Source organism: Dreissena polymorpha, chromosome 3, assembly GCF_020536995.1.
Source record: "Dreissena polymorpha isolate Duluth1 chromosome 3, UMN_Dpol_1.0, whole genome shotgun sequence".
In the NCBI taxonomy this organism is placed as follows: Eukaryota; Metazoa; Mollusca; class Bivalvia; order Myida; family Dreissenidae; genus Dreissena; species Dreissena polymorpha.
In genome coordinates, this window is record NC_068357.1 from 116,161,417 (window position 1) to 116,175,048 (window position 13,632).

A 13,632-nucleotide genomic window follows, 5' to 3' on the forward strand; every position below is an offset into this window, starting at 1 on the left:
TGATCAAATAATGCGCATTTGGTCAAAATTTGCTTGACCCTGTGGTTCTATTGCCATTGTAACAGCTTGCTACATACAAATGCATTCTATGTTGGTGGGTGTTCATCACTTATGTGTCTATTTCTTGTTCTTACATGATTGGTATTTATTCCAGAGACAAAGACCAAAACTATTTTAACACTCAACAAACCGTGCACAAAGAATGCCTGATTGAAATAATATTTGCACAATCATTTATTGTGGGCCCTATACAAAGTTAAAGGTCATTTAGTGAGCACCTGTTTGTTTGTATTCTCACAGGAAGGAAGTGATTGCCATAAGCGTGGTGTTCTCTGTGCTGACCCACATCGTACTTAATCGATTACAAAGGGTCCGGGATGGAAGAGAAATAGAGCAGAGCTCCAGCAGCAGTCAGGTATGTTTGATTCAATCCTCAGTCTTGAAATAGGAATTTTTCCCAAATCCTATTAGCACAGGAAAAACTAGATGGAATACCAAGGAGTGAAATATATATAATGTTGATCAAGATGTTGGTGTTTTCTTTGCATTGTCTTTGGGATTTAGGCTGAGCTCAGCTGGCTCTGGGTTTTGCTTCTGCAATTGAAAGAATATAGAATGTTAACGTTCGTATATGCTCTACATTGACATGTTAAGTTTGTTGTACGTGAACGAATGAGATGTTTCCCAAATCCTATTAGTACAGGAAAAACTAGAAGGAATACCAAGGAGTGAAAGATACATAATGCTGATAAGATGTTGGTGGTTTTTTGCCTTGTTTATATTTCGCTGAACTCTGGCATAAAGGGATCTTTTCACAGATTTGAGAATGTATTGAAGTTTGTCATTAAATACTTTGAATTTGAAAAATGTAATAATTGGAACGTAAAAAACAAGAATAAAATTAAAGAAAGAAAAAAAGTATTCCTCAAATGGGCTGGAACCACTGACTCTTGAGTTAAAAGTCGAGCAGGTAAACCACTAGGCCATCTTTGCCCATAGATTGAGTGGTGTATTTCATACATTATATAAGCAATCCTGGTAATGTCACAAAATATAACGATAACATCAGTACTCCAGATTAGAGACCAAAAATCAGTCCAAATTATTCCATTGTTTCGCGTTTGTAAAACTTAATAATTTTTAGGTTTTTAAATTGTCGAACAATGAATATAATGGATATTTTAGAGCATGGTTAATTTTCAGTATTACTGTTTCCTCCCAAATGTCATAACTACAACGAAAATTTGCAAATCTGAAACAGTTTATTTCAATTTTGTCAATTTACCAAAACATGAAAAGGTCACTTTAAGAATGTAACATCTATGTACACAAATCTATACTTATTTAAAGAAATTTCAAATTGCTTTTATTCAATTAAATATAAACAATTGAATACATTTTAAAACCTTTGAAATCAAGATATAAAACAGTGTTATTCACATACAGGATACCGTCTGATACCGCATGTCACAGAGAGTAATCATAGTTATAAATATTATTGAAATACAAATATTATTTTTGACTTCAAACATTTATTCCAAATAAAAAGCACCAACATTCCCACAAATTGTTATTGATCTATATAGCCATTGAGTGACACCAGTTCTCCCAAGGAGGATGTGGAGAATGATTCAGAAGGGGCAGTTACTCTGCCAAGTCGACAGAACTCTGCTGACCAGTTTGAGTCCAGGTAAGAGTTGTCTACCATGCTAGGTATGAATTTTGTGCATGGTCTGCTGAGTGTTTAAAAGTAAAAAAAATTGTGTAGTACCTGAAGAAACAATTTCTTGACAATACAAATTTCAGACTAATAGGTAGTTATTATTAACATCCTAAGTTTACATTTTGTGCAGGCCTGCTGAGTATTGTTTGAAGTAAAATTAATAGTGTGGTACCTAAAGGAACAATGTCTTGAGATGAAAGATCACACACAAGCTGGTAGGTATGATTAAATGACCTTGATACTGATTATAATGGAATTTGTATTGATTTGCCAGGTGTAAGTGCTTTCTTTAATGGTAACATATTTTTTTAATGTTGTATACCTGTATTTATACTTGCAAAGACATGACAAATCAACATCTGGCTAAAGATTAGAGTAAGAATTTCAAGAAAGTCTATGACATAAAGTTCTGTAACTTCAGTACTGTTATAAATTATCATCCTTCTTTATGAAGATGTGAGAAATTTCAACTTAATAAGTCTAGATACTTCGCCAATACAAACGAATGTAAAAATGAATTTGGTACAAATACAATTTAACCTGCAGTAAATTCATTTCTATGTTAATCATGTAAAGAACATGTGCAAAAAAAACTAATTTTGGCTTGTGGGATCAACTGACATGTTGGCAAATTTTATTTGGATAGAAATAGTATATTAAAACGATTAATTTCAAAATGTCACAATATTTATTCCTGTTTTGACCTGGTTGCAGGTACACTGCTGATTATGACCACATGCATGTGCTGGGCAAGGGAGGCTTTGGTGTGGTGTTTGAGGCCCGCAACAAGGTTGATGAGTGCCACTACGCCATCAAACGTATCCCTCTGCCAAATAGGTTAGTATGCCACTGTCCAACAGATAAGTATGTCTAGCAAGTTTATATTCCAGTTGTTTAGAGGTAAGTATCCCACTGTCCAACTGATTATTATCCCATGGTCAGACATGACAATATCCCACTTACCGGAAGTTATGTATCCTGTTGCTTTAATGACTACAATCCCACTGTCCTACAGGTTATTGTCAACTTCCAAACAGCTTAGTATGTCACTGCCCAGCCAGTCAAAATCCCACTTCACAATAGCTTAGTGTGTCACTGCCCAACCAGTCAAAATCCCACTTCACAATAGCTTAGTGTGTCACTGCCCAACCAGTCAAAATCCCACTTCACAATAGCACTGCCCAACCAGTCAAATCCCTCTCCACATTAGCTTAGTATGTCACTGCCCAACCAGGTAAAATCCCACTTCACATTAGCTTAATAACCAACTTTGTTAAAGGTTATGGCAAATTAATATGTTATTGTAACCATAAGTGCATTGTATTTACACTCTTTCATAGTCCATTTTGTTGACCCAGACTTTGTTCTGCAAATACCCACAGCATGCTGTTTAAACTATCAATACTTATACCAGATTTTTGTTAGACCCCTTAAAGTTAAATGTATATTTTTGTTTACAAAATCTGTCAATAATACTGCTTTGATACTAGTATATTAAGTAATATAAATGAGTTGTGAAAATGGGGTTAAATGCATGTGGATAAAGTGTTGTCCCAAATTAGCTTGTGCAATCAGGGACAACACTTCCTGCTTGACAAAAATTTGTGTTTATAAGAGACTTCCTTTTCACAAAAAATGTCATTAAAGCAGAAAGTTTCATCTCTGATTAGCCTGTGTGGACTGCGCAGGCTAATATGGGATGACACTTATCTTATATGCATTATTCCCCATATTCATATATGGTGGTTCAAATAATTGTTTCAGTGACGGAGCCAAGGAGAAGGTCATGAGAGAAGTGAAGACTCTGGCCAAGCTAGACCATGTGGGCATAGTGCGTTACTTCCACACGTGGATTGAGTCACCACCTGCGGGCTGGCAGGAGGAGAGGGATCGCGCTTTTGAGTGCAGGTAAATATAGGCAGAAGATGTGTTCATGTGTGGTTGTTTTACATCATTACTGGCAGGGGAAATCATTTATGTTTTTATGAACATGATACAAATCTTCTACCTATTCAGTGATGATTTTAATGCTTTGGCTATAAACAAAGGATATGGGGATTATTTTTTGTATTTAAAAAATATTTTAGTAGACCGACAGATTAAGTGATCTAAGGATCATCACACTGGAAGTGTTCTGTATTTTACTTCTCATGATAAATAAAAGCCATAGCCCACCATCACTTGAAGATGAATATATAAATTATAACTACACTAAGTTTTCATTCAAACAGCTATAGCCAGCTTTGTGTGTTACCTTGCTGTTAATTGTTTTTAAGTTTTCAAATTGGACTTATTTAAAAGTGTATACATGATATACTGCTGTAGTGTCATTCCTGCTAAGGCATGTAACTCTTACATGAAATCTGTTATTATTCCATCTTACAGTGAAGGAGTTACCTCCCCTATCTTCTCAGAATACACCAGCTACACCCCAAGTCCACTTGCAAGGGGATCACAGCAAACAGAATCTAGCAACAACAATTTGAAAGACTCTCCAAAGCTTCAGACAAGTCCTCTAGATTTTCTAAAAAATCCCCTTGGAGATAATATTCTTGAATTAACCGAGGGTCAGATAAAGCGAGGAGCTAGTGAAGAGTTTTCAGTGCATAATATATCTGAGAGTGGGTGGGGCATTGAAGATATGTCTACCAGTAATAGGTCCAGGGGTTGGTGGGTGCATAGAAAAGATCTAGAGAACGATGAAAGTGGATCATTTAGTGGTGTGGGTACTCCAAATTTAAATCAAGGGCATTTGGATGACAGTGTTGACATATCATTCAGACACGAACATAACAATAATCTAAACAGCAATAATAATGTGAACAATGCGAAAACCACTGGTAAATCTGTATGGGACATTCAGGATGTGGAGCCAGAGGACCATATTGTGCGGATGGAGGATTCTAACAGTGCATTCCAGATTGTCTTCGAAGATTCTGGATGCGGAGATAGAAGCTCTAAGGATTCCATAGAAGACATAAGTGAAGGCTGCCAATCGAATCTCTCCAGGAATTGTCTAGACTCTAGTATGGGCTCAAACATCGACACTACAAACCCTTTCAAGAAAACACATTCCAGGTCAAATTCACAGCTCAGTGTAAAGTTGCACTCGCGTTCCCCATCTAAGGACCTTGCAAATCTTACTGTAGAAAAAGAAACCAAGCACAAAGACGAAGCAGATTGTGACAAGAAAATTACCACAACTGAAGCGGATAGATCTACACCAAAGCCTAAACTTTATCTTTACATACAAATGCAGCTATGTCGGAAAGATACTTTAAAAGACTGGCTTTCTGCAAACACGTTAAACCGTGACCGTCACAGTGTGTTGGACATTTTTGACCAGATCGTCTCAGCAATAGAGTATGTACATGACTCGGGTCTTATGCACAGAGACTTGAAGCCCTCCAATATATTCTTCTCCCTCGATGGGGTAGTGAAAATGGGAGACTTTGGTCTCGTAACTGCCTTGACTGATGAACAAAACGAGGTCTTGCTTGTAGGAGACCCTTTCAAAAAGCACACGGCACAAGTGGGCACGCAACTTTATATGAGCCCAGAACAAGTATGTTGAGAGATTCGCTTTCACTTTCAATCTTGCATCTTTTACATATCAAAGAACGATAGTTTGTTTTAAAGGAAGGATTATGTAGTTCTCTTATAATACACTTGCAACTTATTAATGGAAAGCTATGCATGTTGCAACATAAAAAAAATTGACTAGATATTTGCCAACTTATTTGCAACCGTAAGGCAAATGTATAAGCAAATGTGTTATTTATTGAGTTAAATAGATCATCCGTACTGCAAAAACAACGTTTTGCTTCAATTAGGAAAATAAATATTAAGATTTCTTCATTGTTTTCTTTTGAACACTATGTTGAAGTCACAATTATAAAATTATTCCCTAATTAATTTACAATAAAGACCATCATTGTACAGGTTCCCAGTTCACGTATAAAATGTATTATTTGACATACCAGGAATTTGCAGAAGATGCAGATAATTTAATTGTTAAAACAGGAGTGTTTAAATACAAACTTTAAAAAAAATTAATGCAATAGATCGAAAAACATCCTCCATGGTATCCATAGATACCACAGTAACCATGTATTCCTATACAATATCCACCATAGTATCCATAGTAACCATATATTCCCTGCCTTTACAGATGAGTGGTAAGAAGTACTCGGCTAAGGTGGATATTTTCTCACTGGGTGTGATTCTCTTTGAGCTCCTGTACCCGTTTGCTACTCAGATGGAGCGAGTCAACACGCTTGTGAACGTCAAGCGACAGGTTTTTCCAGAACGTTTCAATCGGGAAATGCAGAAAGAAGTATGTAGTATAAAAGGGTTATTCGGTTTAACAAATATTCCTAATTATTTTGTAATTGTCAATATTAACCGATTTCTGATTGTTTTACAAAGAGAGGCTTTGATGAGTATTTGACGTGTATGTGTGCTTTGTTTTTGTAAACCAGCTCTCCCAGGTAAACTGGGAATAGGTTAACTGACTTCTGTGATTTGATTGAAATACTTTTTAAAAAATACAAGGAGTCAAAACAAGCAAACAACCATGAACACAATTTTTAAAATATAATTTAAAAAATTATTTACGTCCAATTGATGATCACTTTCTACATTATACATCTAAAATTGTAATGTTTAGTCTATCTTACCTTGTTTCAGGCCACGTTTGTGAGCTGGTTGCTTTCACCCAAGCCTGAGGACCGTCCATCTGCCAAGGCCATCTTGGACAGTGAGTTGCTGAAAGAGTTCGAGAGTCGAAGGATGCCAAGAAGATTCCGCACCCGAACTGTATCTCAGAATAGCTCATAGACACATATTTTTATCCATACGTTGAATCATTTAACTCATTAGCACAGGTGTAATTTGTAGCACATATTGACAATTTTCATTTACCCATTTCATTAACTTATTGTTTTCTCCAAACAATTGAATCTTTTTAGATTATTGTTATTGATAAAAGTTTTCAGCATTAATATTGATTTCAGTACTGTATTTTGAAAAAAAACGTGTCCTTTATGTTAATTGTCCTTTATGTTAACTTTGTTTGTGTGTTTTTTTTTGTACATCATCTATTGACTAATACACATTCAGTATTGTGAGAACTGGAAAATGTTTTCATTATTCCATTATTTATGCTGTTTACTGATCATCAGTATCTAAGGGTTTGAATTGAAACCTTTAAAACTTGGATTTAGTAAGAAAGGCCTAAATAAAATTAAACTTTCTGAGGGACTACAAATGCGTAAAAATACTTACATTTTTTTTGTATTTAAAAGGTAAATTGTTAAATCTTGCTCAAACTCTCACAGCTGAATGACCTTAATTTGTAAATTGATTATAAAGAAAGGAGTAATGACCCTGAATAGTGTTGGCTGAAACATGGCCCTTTGTCTTTATATCTTTTGTAGAATATATTATGGATTTGTCTGTGTCCATGTGTTTAGGGAGCTAATATGTAAGAATTTATTTGTATTTCATTATAACAAAGTGTCATAGCTATTTGTCATTGAAAACCCATTTATTCAGTAAGTTTCTCATATCCACATTGACTTTCATCAAACAGTGCCATCTTATACCTCACAGACTCTAGCCTTGTGATTTTTCACCCGCATTATCCCATGAAAATGCCTGGTCCCTTGTTAATAATTGGCAGTGTCTCAAAGTTTGCAATAGATGTTTATCATTTACTCCCACAGGGTCTCAGAATATACCATAGACTCTTGTCATTTCATCATAACAGTGTCTTCGAACAGACCATAGATACTTGTCATTTCATCCCAAGTTTTATCAGAATAGACAAAAGACACTTGTCATTTCATACTAACAGTGTATTAGACTAGACCATAGACACTTGTCATTTCATGCTAACAGTGTTTTAGAACAGACCATAGACACTTGTCATTTCATACCAACAATATCTCAGAATATAACATAAACTCTTCTCATTTCAACTCAACAATGGTCTCGAAAACGACCATCAAAACTTGGGCAACATCAGTGTGTATGAAAAGACTTTAGACACTTGTCATTTCACCCAAACAGTCTTTATTTTTTAGGTGTGGTAATTGATGCATGTATTACATATCAATTTCATGAACTTTCTGATGGTTCGACAAGTTTATACATGGTCATGCATATTAATGTTATGACAGAAACCATATATTTTGTGGTTAAAAATTTAATTATGAATATGGTTATTTAGAGAAACGCGTTTGCTTTTATTGGTGGCTGGTTGCATTATATAATATGAACAATCATTTTAAGTTGTTTGTGTTTTTGGTGTGTTATAACTAATATGTAACACAATATTTTTGTTCACAAATCATTTCAAGCTTTTCTATACGAGTATACCGATTTTTAATTACAGTAAGATTAGTAGGTACAAGTATATCCTTGTAGTTTTTATAATGAAGGCAAAACTGAACATAATTATATACTATGTACCAGTACTCTGAAAGTGTTTACATTTATCTCTGAAATCTCCTTTTGATTATGCATTGAGATTGTGATTTGAATTGCATGTGTGGTTGTTGTAATAACTATGTAAACTAATATACATTGTAACCATGGATGGAATACAAAACGGTTTATAATTATAGTGTATTTGAATATGAATTGACTATCAAATTTGTATTTGTTGGAATGACACATGGATACTTATTAGTTATGGTATTGTTTTGCAAACAATGATATTATTGTTACTTTTATGTTTGTTATGTGTTGGTTTTAATGAGTTTATGGATGCATCCCCCGACATTTTTCACTTGAATCCGGTAATGCGTAAATAGATCTTATGCCATTAGCGACCAGCATAGCTCCAGACCAGCCTGCACAATGGCGCTGTTTGCTAGAAAGATTGTCTTTCTCCTATAATGTCACGCAAGGTTTTTTGGCAACTTTTCCAAGATATGGTACCTCCTGACCACAGAGGCGTCGGAGCTTGGGCGGCAGGGGCGACGGCCGCCTCCCCAATATTTTCGGCAAAAATGACATATCGGCAAAGACCTTTTTTCATTTTTTTTCATTTCAATACCCATTTATTTGAAAATATCTTTACCACGAAGCAAGGTAATCACGTTTTCGCGGTTATGACACATGTATTGTTGATTGCCATCACCCACCCGCGGTAGTGTACGTGTCAATATGTTGTTAATTGCTCGGTCTTTATTATAACGATTATCCCTTTATTCTTGAGTAGTTAAACCTGGGAATCTTTAATTGTCGGTATGATCTTAGCCTTTGCTTCTTTTCATTAATATAAAGAAAGTATGACATGAAACAAATGTGCCAATATCCAATAGTCCTATATTATCACAAAATTAAAGACACCTCAAGATACCTGAATTAATTGTAATTACTCAAATTAAATCGATAATTCTAAAAAACTTATTTAATGTTTTTTTTACCACTTTTTGTGTCATTTCAATATGTCTACTCCAAACCACCAAACGAATTTCGGGAAAAAATCCCGAAGAACGATCTTTCAGCCCACATGATCCCTATTGTTGTGTCGCCTGCTACAAAGTACAAACTGCGCCATATAGAGATCACTTCTTCATCGTCTGTCTGTCTGTCACAACTTTTGTCATTCATAATATGCCTGTAATAGTCGGGTATCAGGCATAAAAACGCACCAAAATGCGCTATTTGATTTTAAAATTTAAAAAAAAATCCCGGAACCCCACCAACGGGAGCGGGATACCTCCTCCCAGACCCACCCCATCCGCCGCCCCAATGTCAATTTGCTTCCGACGCCCTTGGACCAGCCTTTGGGTTAGAGCTACGCTGGTCGCATATGGCATAATACCCATTTTTGCATGACGCAGCTCACTTGTCAAATGATTATGCCCTTGTTATAAGCATGTTTAATTGATACTAACCATAAATTATAGTTATTGAAAAATAAAATTAAAACCATCTTTGTTGTTGTTTCTGTATGTAAACAATACATGAAACTGCAAAATTTTTATTGGATCACATTTATGTCGGACTGAAACAAAACTATCATGGAAGCAGTACTTTTGAAACAGCCGTGCCTGTTGTTGTTTTGGAAAACATTAACTTTGGAAAATGATTGGATTTTGACATTCGTTGAAGCGCTTGTTTGGAATATTTGTAACGTCAGCGATCATTACAGCGATGAGACACGGGCAGTATTTTCGAAAACGGCATGTAAACGGCCCTGTTTAATTTCTCTACAATCACGCAAATTATTTTTCAACACCATACCCATTATCATAATGTGCTGTTGTTGTTTTTTGCAATGTATACTATGGTTGTTGATCATCTCTTAATGCATCGCAAAAAGAGGGTGCGCCAGTGATTAATGGCCGCGTAATAAGATACATGGCGGAAATTAATAAGTACAGTGCAGCCGTTTTCATCGTGCAAGTTTAGACTTTTCAGCAAATCGACCAGTTGACATGGAACTTCCTCCCCCGTTTAGGATGCCGACCGAAGAAATAAATATTTGCCGGCGGTTATCATCAAGGTCTAGATTTTGATTTTCCAGAATATAAAACGTACATTTAATGATGTGTAACGTGAATAGCCGTTTTATCTTTATAACGCTTAATTCAAATTGCGGTCGTCATGCTGCTTATGTCAATGTTTATGACGGTCTGTTATTTACATTTATACACGTTTCCCTGTTTAAAAAAAACAATATTCGTTTGTTCGTAAGCAGGTATAAATTCATTTTTAACAAGCATAGTGCTGTTGATAAGTTATTGTCTAAAGTTGTGTTTATGTGTTTTTCAAATCTGCGCAATGCCGACTTTCTTGAAATAAAGAGAGTATTACATAAGCTTCATATTTGTAAGTGTCATCCTTTTATATATGAACGTTATAAAATGCAATTTAGAGATCGTATATCCTTTTGACATACTATTAGATACAAAGTTTGTTTAAAAATTAACAAGTTTACGTTGTCCACGAATAAGAAATTTGATTAACGCGGGCAATACGCGCCTTGTATAATATGGCAAGGTATTTTAATCCTAAAATGCTCAGATAATCTAGAGCCAATTGTTGACAGATACCTTCATATGTCAATTGGTATTTAATTTGTACACTGAGTTTTAATGGAAAAGCACTGTTGCTGCACATGCTTCCACATGATCGGTTTGTAAGGGATAATAATCTGAATATAAAGTTATATCATACCGAGCATTAATAAGTTATTGTAAAATTTATAAATTTATTTAATACTTGACATTTCCCTTCGACGAACTATTGTTGATCTTCCACTGGACATGGTGTGTTCTGTCCAAACAAAAACTCGTATCAATACTTGACATATGAATTACGTGATATGCACCATTATAATCTAGCACCTCCGAATGTGAAACGATTATCCTAAATTCGTTGATTTGTTAAATCAGTCTCCACGCTGAGTTAGTTTAAACCTATTTATTTTAGCTCGATTTCATCGAAAGCCTAAGGCTTATATAAACGCTCTCGAGTCCGTTTCCTGGGCCTAGAACCAGTACTTGGTGTCTTTGGGGGAGATCTAAAGAACGCTCCCACGGTGGGGATCGAACCCGTGACCTCCCGGTCGCTAGGCGGACACCATATCCATTACACCAAGGCGACCTCCACGCTGAGTTGTCGTTCCAAGCTCCTACAAACAATATCTGCCATCACAAGAACATCCTCATAGAATGTATCTTTTGTTTAAGAACTGTATTGTTAAAAGAAGTACCATTCATTTTGCTTTTATTTTTATGTATGTAATGAACAACCAATTACCTAATTAAAGAACAGGACCATGGGCTCTAAGGCACTCACCTGAAATCCAAATGAACTAGACTATTCTGAGAAAGTGCGAGCTTATTCATACAGATTGGACCACAAAGTTGATTTCAAGAGTATTCATATGTTTCTATTTGATCTAGTTTTGAGCTCAAACGGCCCACTTTCAATCTCAGCCGATATCTCTTGTTTTAAAGTATTTTCAAGAGTTTCGTTTTTCCATTAATATACTATTTTTAGAATAAGCACATGCGCATAGTAACAAACCTTAGCAACCAAACAGAAGGGCCGATATTATGAGAGCCATTGTACATGCTACATATTACTGCAGGGAGCTTAATATAGCCAGTATTTTATAAAAAATTTAAATGCACTTTTCGTTGTGATGTCCAATAATACACATTTAGCTATAGATTGGCATATAACACCTGCGCGTTCTGGTATGGGGTGTATTCGTATGTATTCATCACGTGGGCCGGAAAGGGGCCGTCTATAAAATATGTCACTCCAGGTGGGGGGAGGGGGTGTAAGAAAGTGTGACATTGGGTAGGGGGGGGGGGGACAGGTCATGTGTGTTTCTAATTTATTCATTAGAATTTACAAATAATTTTCAAAAAATTGTGAAACATTTGAACTTGTTATATGTCAAAATAAGACGAATTACGTACAGGTGTATCTCCTGAATGTGCTGTTCGAATTTTGAATAGGCACCTTAATTGGCTGGGCCGGCTTATTCAATAGGCACAACCTTCACGCAGATTTCATTAGTAAGTGACGAAATAATTGTTAGTAAAGGGTGACTTTGTGACGTCCTTTAGGGGGGGGGGGCGTCCAAGATTTTGTGACGGGGGGGAGGAGGGGGGGGGGATAACAAGAGCTGTCAGAGGACAGCGCGCTCGACTATTTGAGTGCTTGACAGTATAACATAAGCGATCATGGGGAAATTGTTCATAATCAATAATTTATTAGACGATCTTTCAAAAATAAAAAAGGAAAAATAAATTTTTTTTTTAATTGGGGGGGGGGGGTTCAGATGGGGTATAATGTGGGGTGTGGTCATTTATTAGACGATCTTTCAAAAATAAAAAAGGCACAAACACTTTTTTTGTGGGGGGGGGTAGGGGGTGAGAGTGGGGTATAATGTGGGGTGAGGTAATTTATAAGATGATGATAACAAAAAATTGGGGGGTATGGGGTGAGAGGGGATATAATGTGGGATTTGATAATGTATAAGATGATGTTTAAAAAAAATATTTTTTTTTTTTTTTGGGGGGGGGGGAGAGGTTGGGGGGTGGTGGGGGGGTGGAAAGGGATTCTGGGTAGGGGCGTGGGGTATTGTTTGGGTGGAATTCATTGTGGTATTCAGGTAAGTGTTGTTTTGTCAAAGTAATAATAAAATGTGATCATAAATAAATAAGTTATGGCAATTTAAGCAAAATGTTCAATAATCTAAGTGTAAAAGGGGCCATAATTATGTCAAAATGCTTGATACAGTGGTCTGCTCTTGTATATAGGTTGGGGTCATGTTGGTTAACAAGTATGCAGAATATAAAAGCAATATGTCAACAGATACAGGAAATATTTGGGGTAGTACGCAAAGTTTAACATTGGTTTATCAATAATATGCATATTCTAAGTATAAAAGGGGCAATCATTCTGTCAAAATGCTTGATACAGTTGTCTGCTCTTGTTTATAGGTTCGGGTCATGATGGTAAGCAAGTATGCAAAATATGAAAGCAATATGTCAAGGGACATTGAAAATATTTGGGGTATCACGCAAACTTTAACATTTGCTGCATATTCTAAGTGGAAAAGGGGCCATAATAATGACAAAATGCTTGATATAGTTGTCTGCTCTTGTTTATAGGTTGGGGTCATGTTGGATAACAAGTATGCAAAATATAAAAGCAATATGTCAAAGGATATAGGAAATATTTGGGGTAGTACGCAAACTATAACATAGATATATCAATCATATTCATATTCTAAGTATAAAAGGGGCAATAATTCTGTCAAAATACTTGATACAGTTGTCTGCTCTTGTTTATAGGTTGGGGTGATGTTGGTAAACACGTATGCAAAATATGAAAGCAATATGTCAAGGGACAGTGAAAATAAATGGGGT

At 35.8% G+C, this 13,632-nt stretch overlaps 1 protein-coding gene across 6 annotated transcripts in view; it reads left to right on the forward strand.

Moving 5' to 3' along the window:
* LOC127871136 (eukaryotic translation initiation factor 2-alpha kinase-like) overlaps nucleotides 1-13,632 on the forward strand; it is a 626,118-nt gene that overhangs the window by 446,057 nt on the left and 166,429 nt on the right. Inside the window, exons 12-18 of one of the 6 annotated variants that reach the window (XR_008045158.1) lie at nucleotides 301-415; nucleotides 1,587-1,690; nucleotides 2,438-2,560; nucleotides 3,488-3,631; nucleotides 4,109-5,288; nucleotides 5,895-6,059; nucleotides 6,413-7,029. Coding sequence is in view for 5 of the 6 variants with exons in the window: in XM_052413850.1 (XP_052269810.1) it covers nucleotides 301-415; nucleotides 1,587-1,690; nucleotides 2,438-2,560; nucleotides 3,488-3,631; nucleotides 4,109-5,288; nucleotides 5,895-6,059; nucleotides 6,413-6,562 (1,981 nt within the window). In the remaining variant the exon portion in view is untranslated. Of the gene's footprint in view, nucleotides 1-300; nucleotides 416-1,586; nucleotides 1,691-2,437; nucleotides 2,561-3,487; nucleotides 3,632-4,108; nucleotides 5,289-5,894; nucleotides 6,060-6,412; nucleotides 9,672-13,632 lie in introns of those variants that run through there. The other 5 variants (XM_052413850.1, XM_052413851.1, XM_052413853.1 and 2 more) reach the window with 5 other exon arrangements.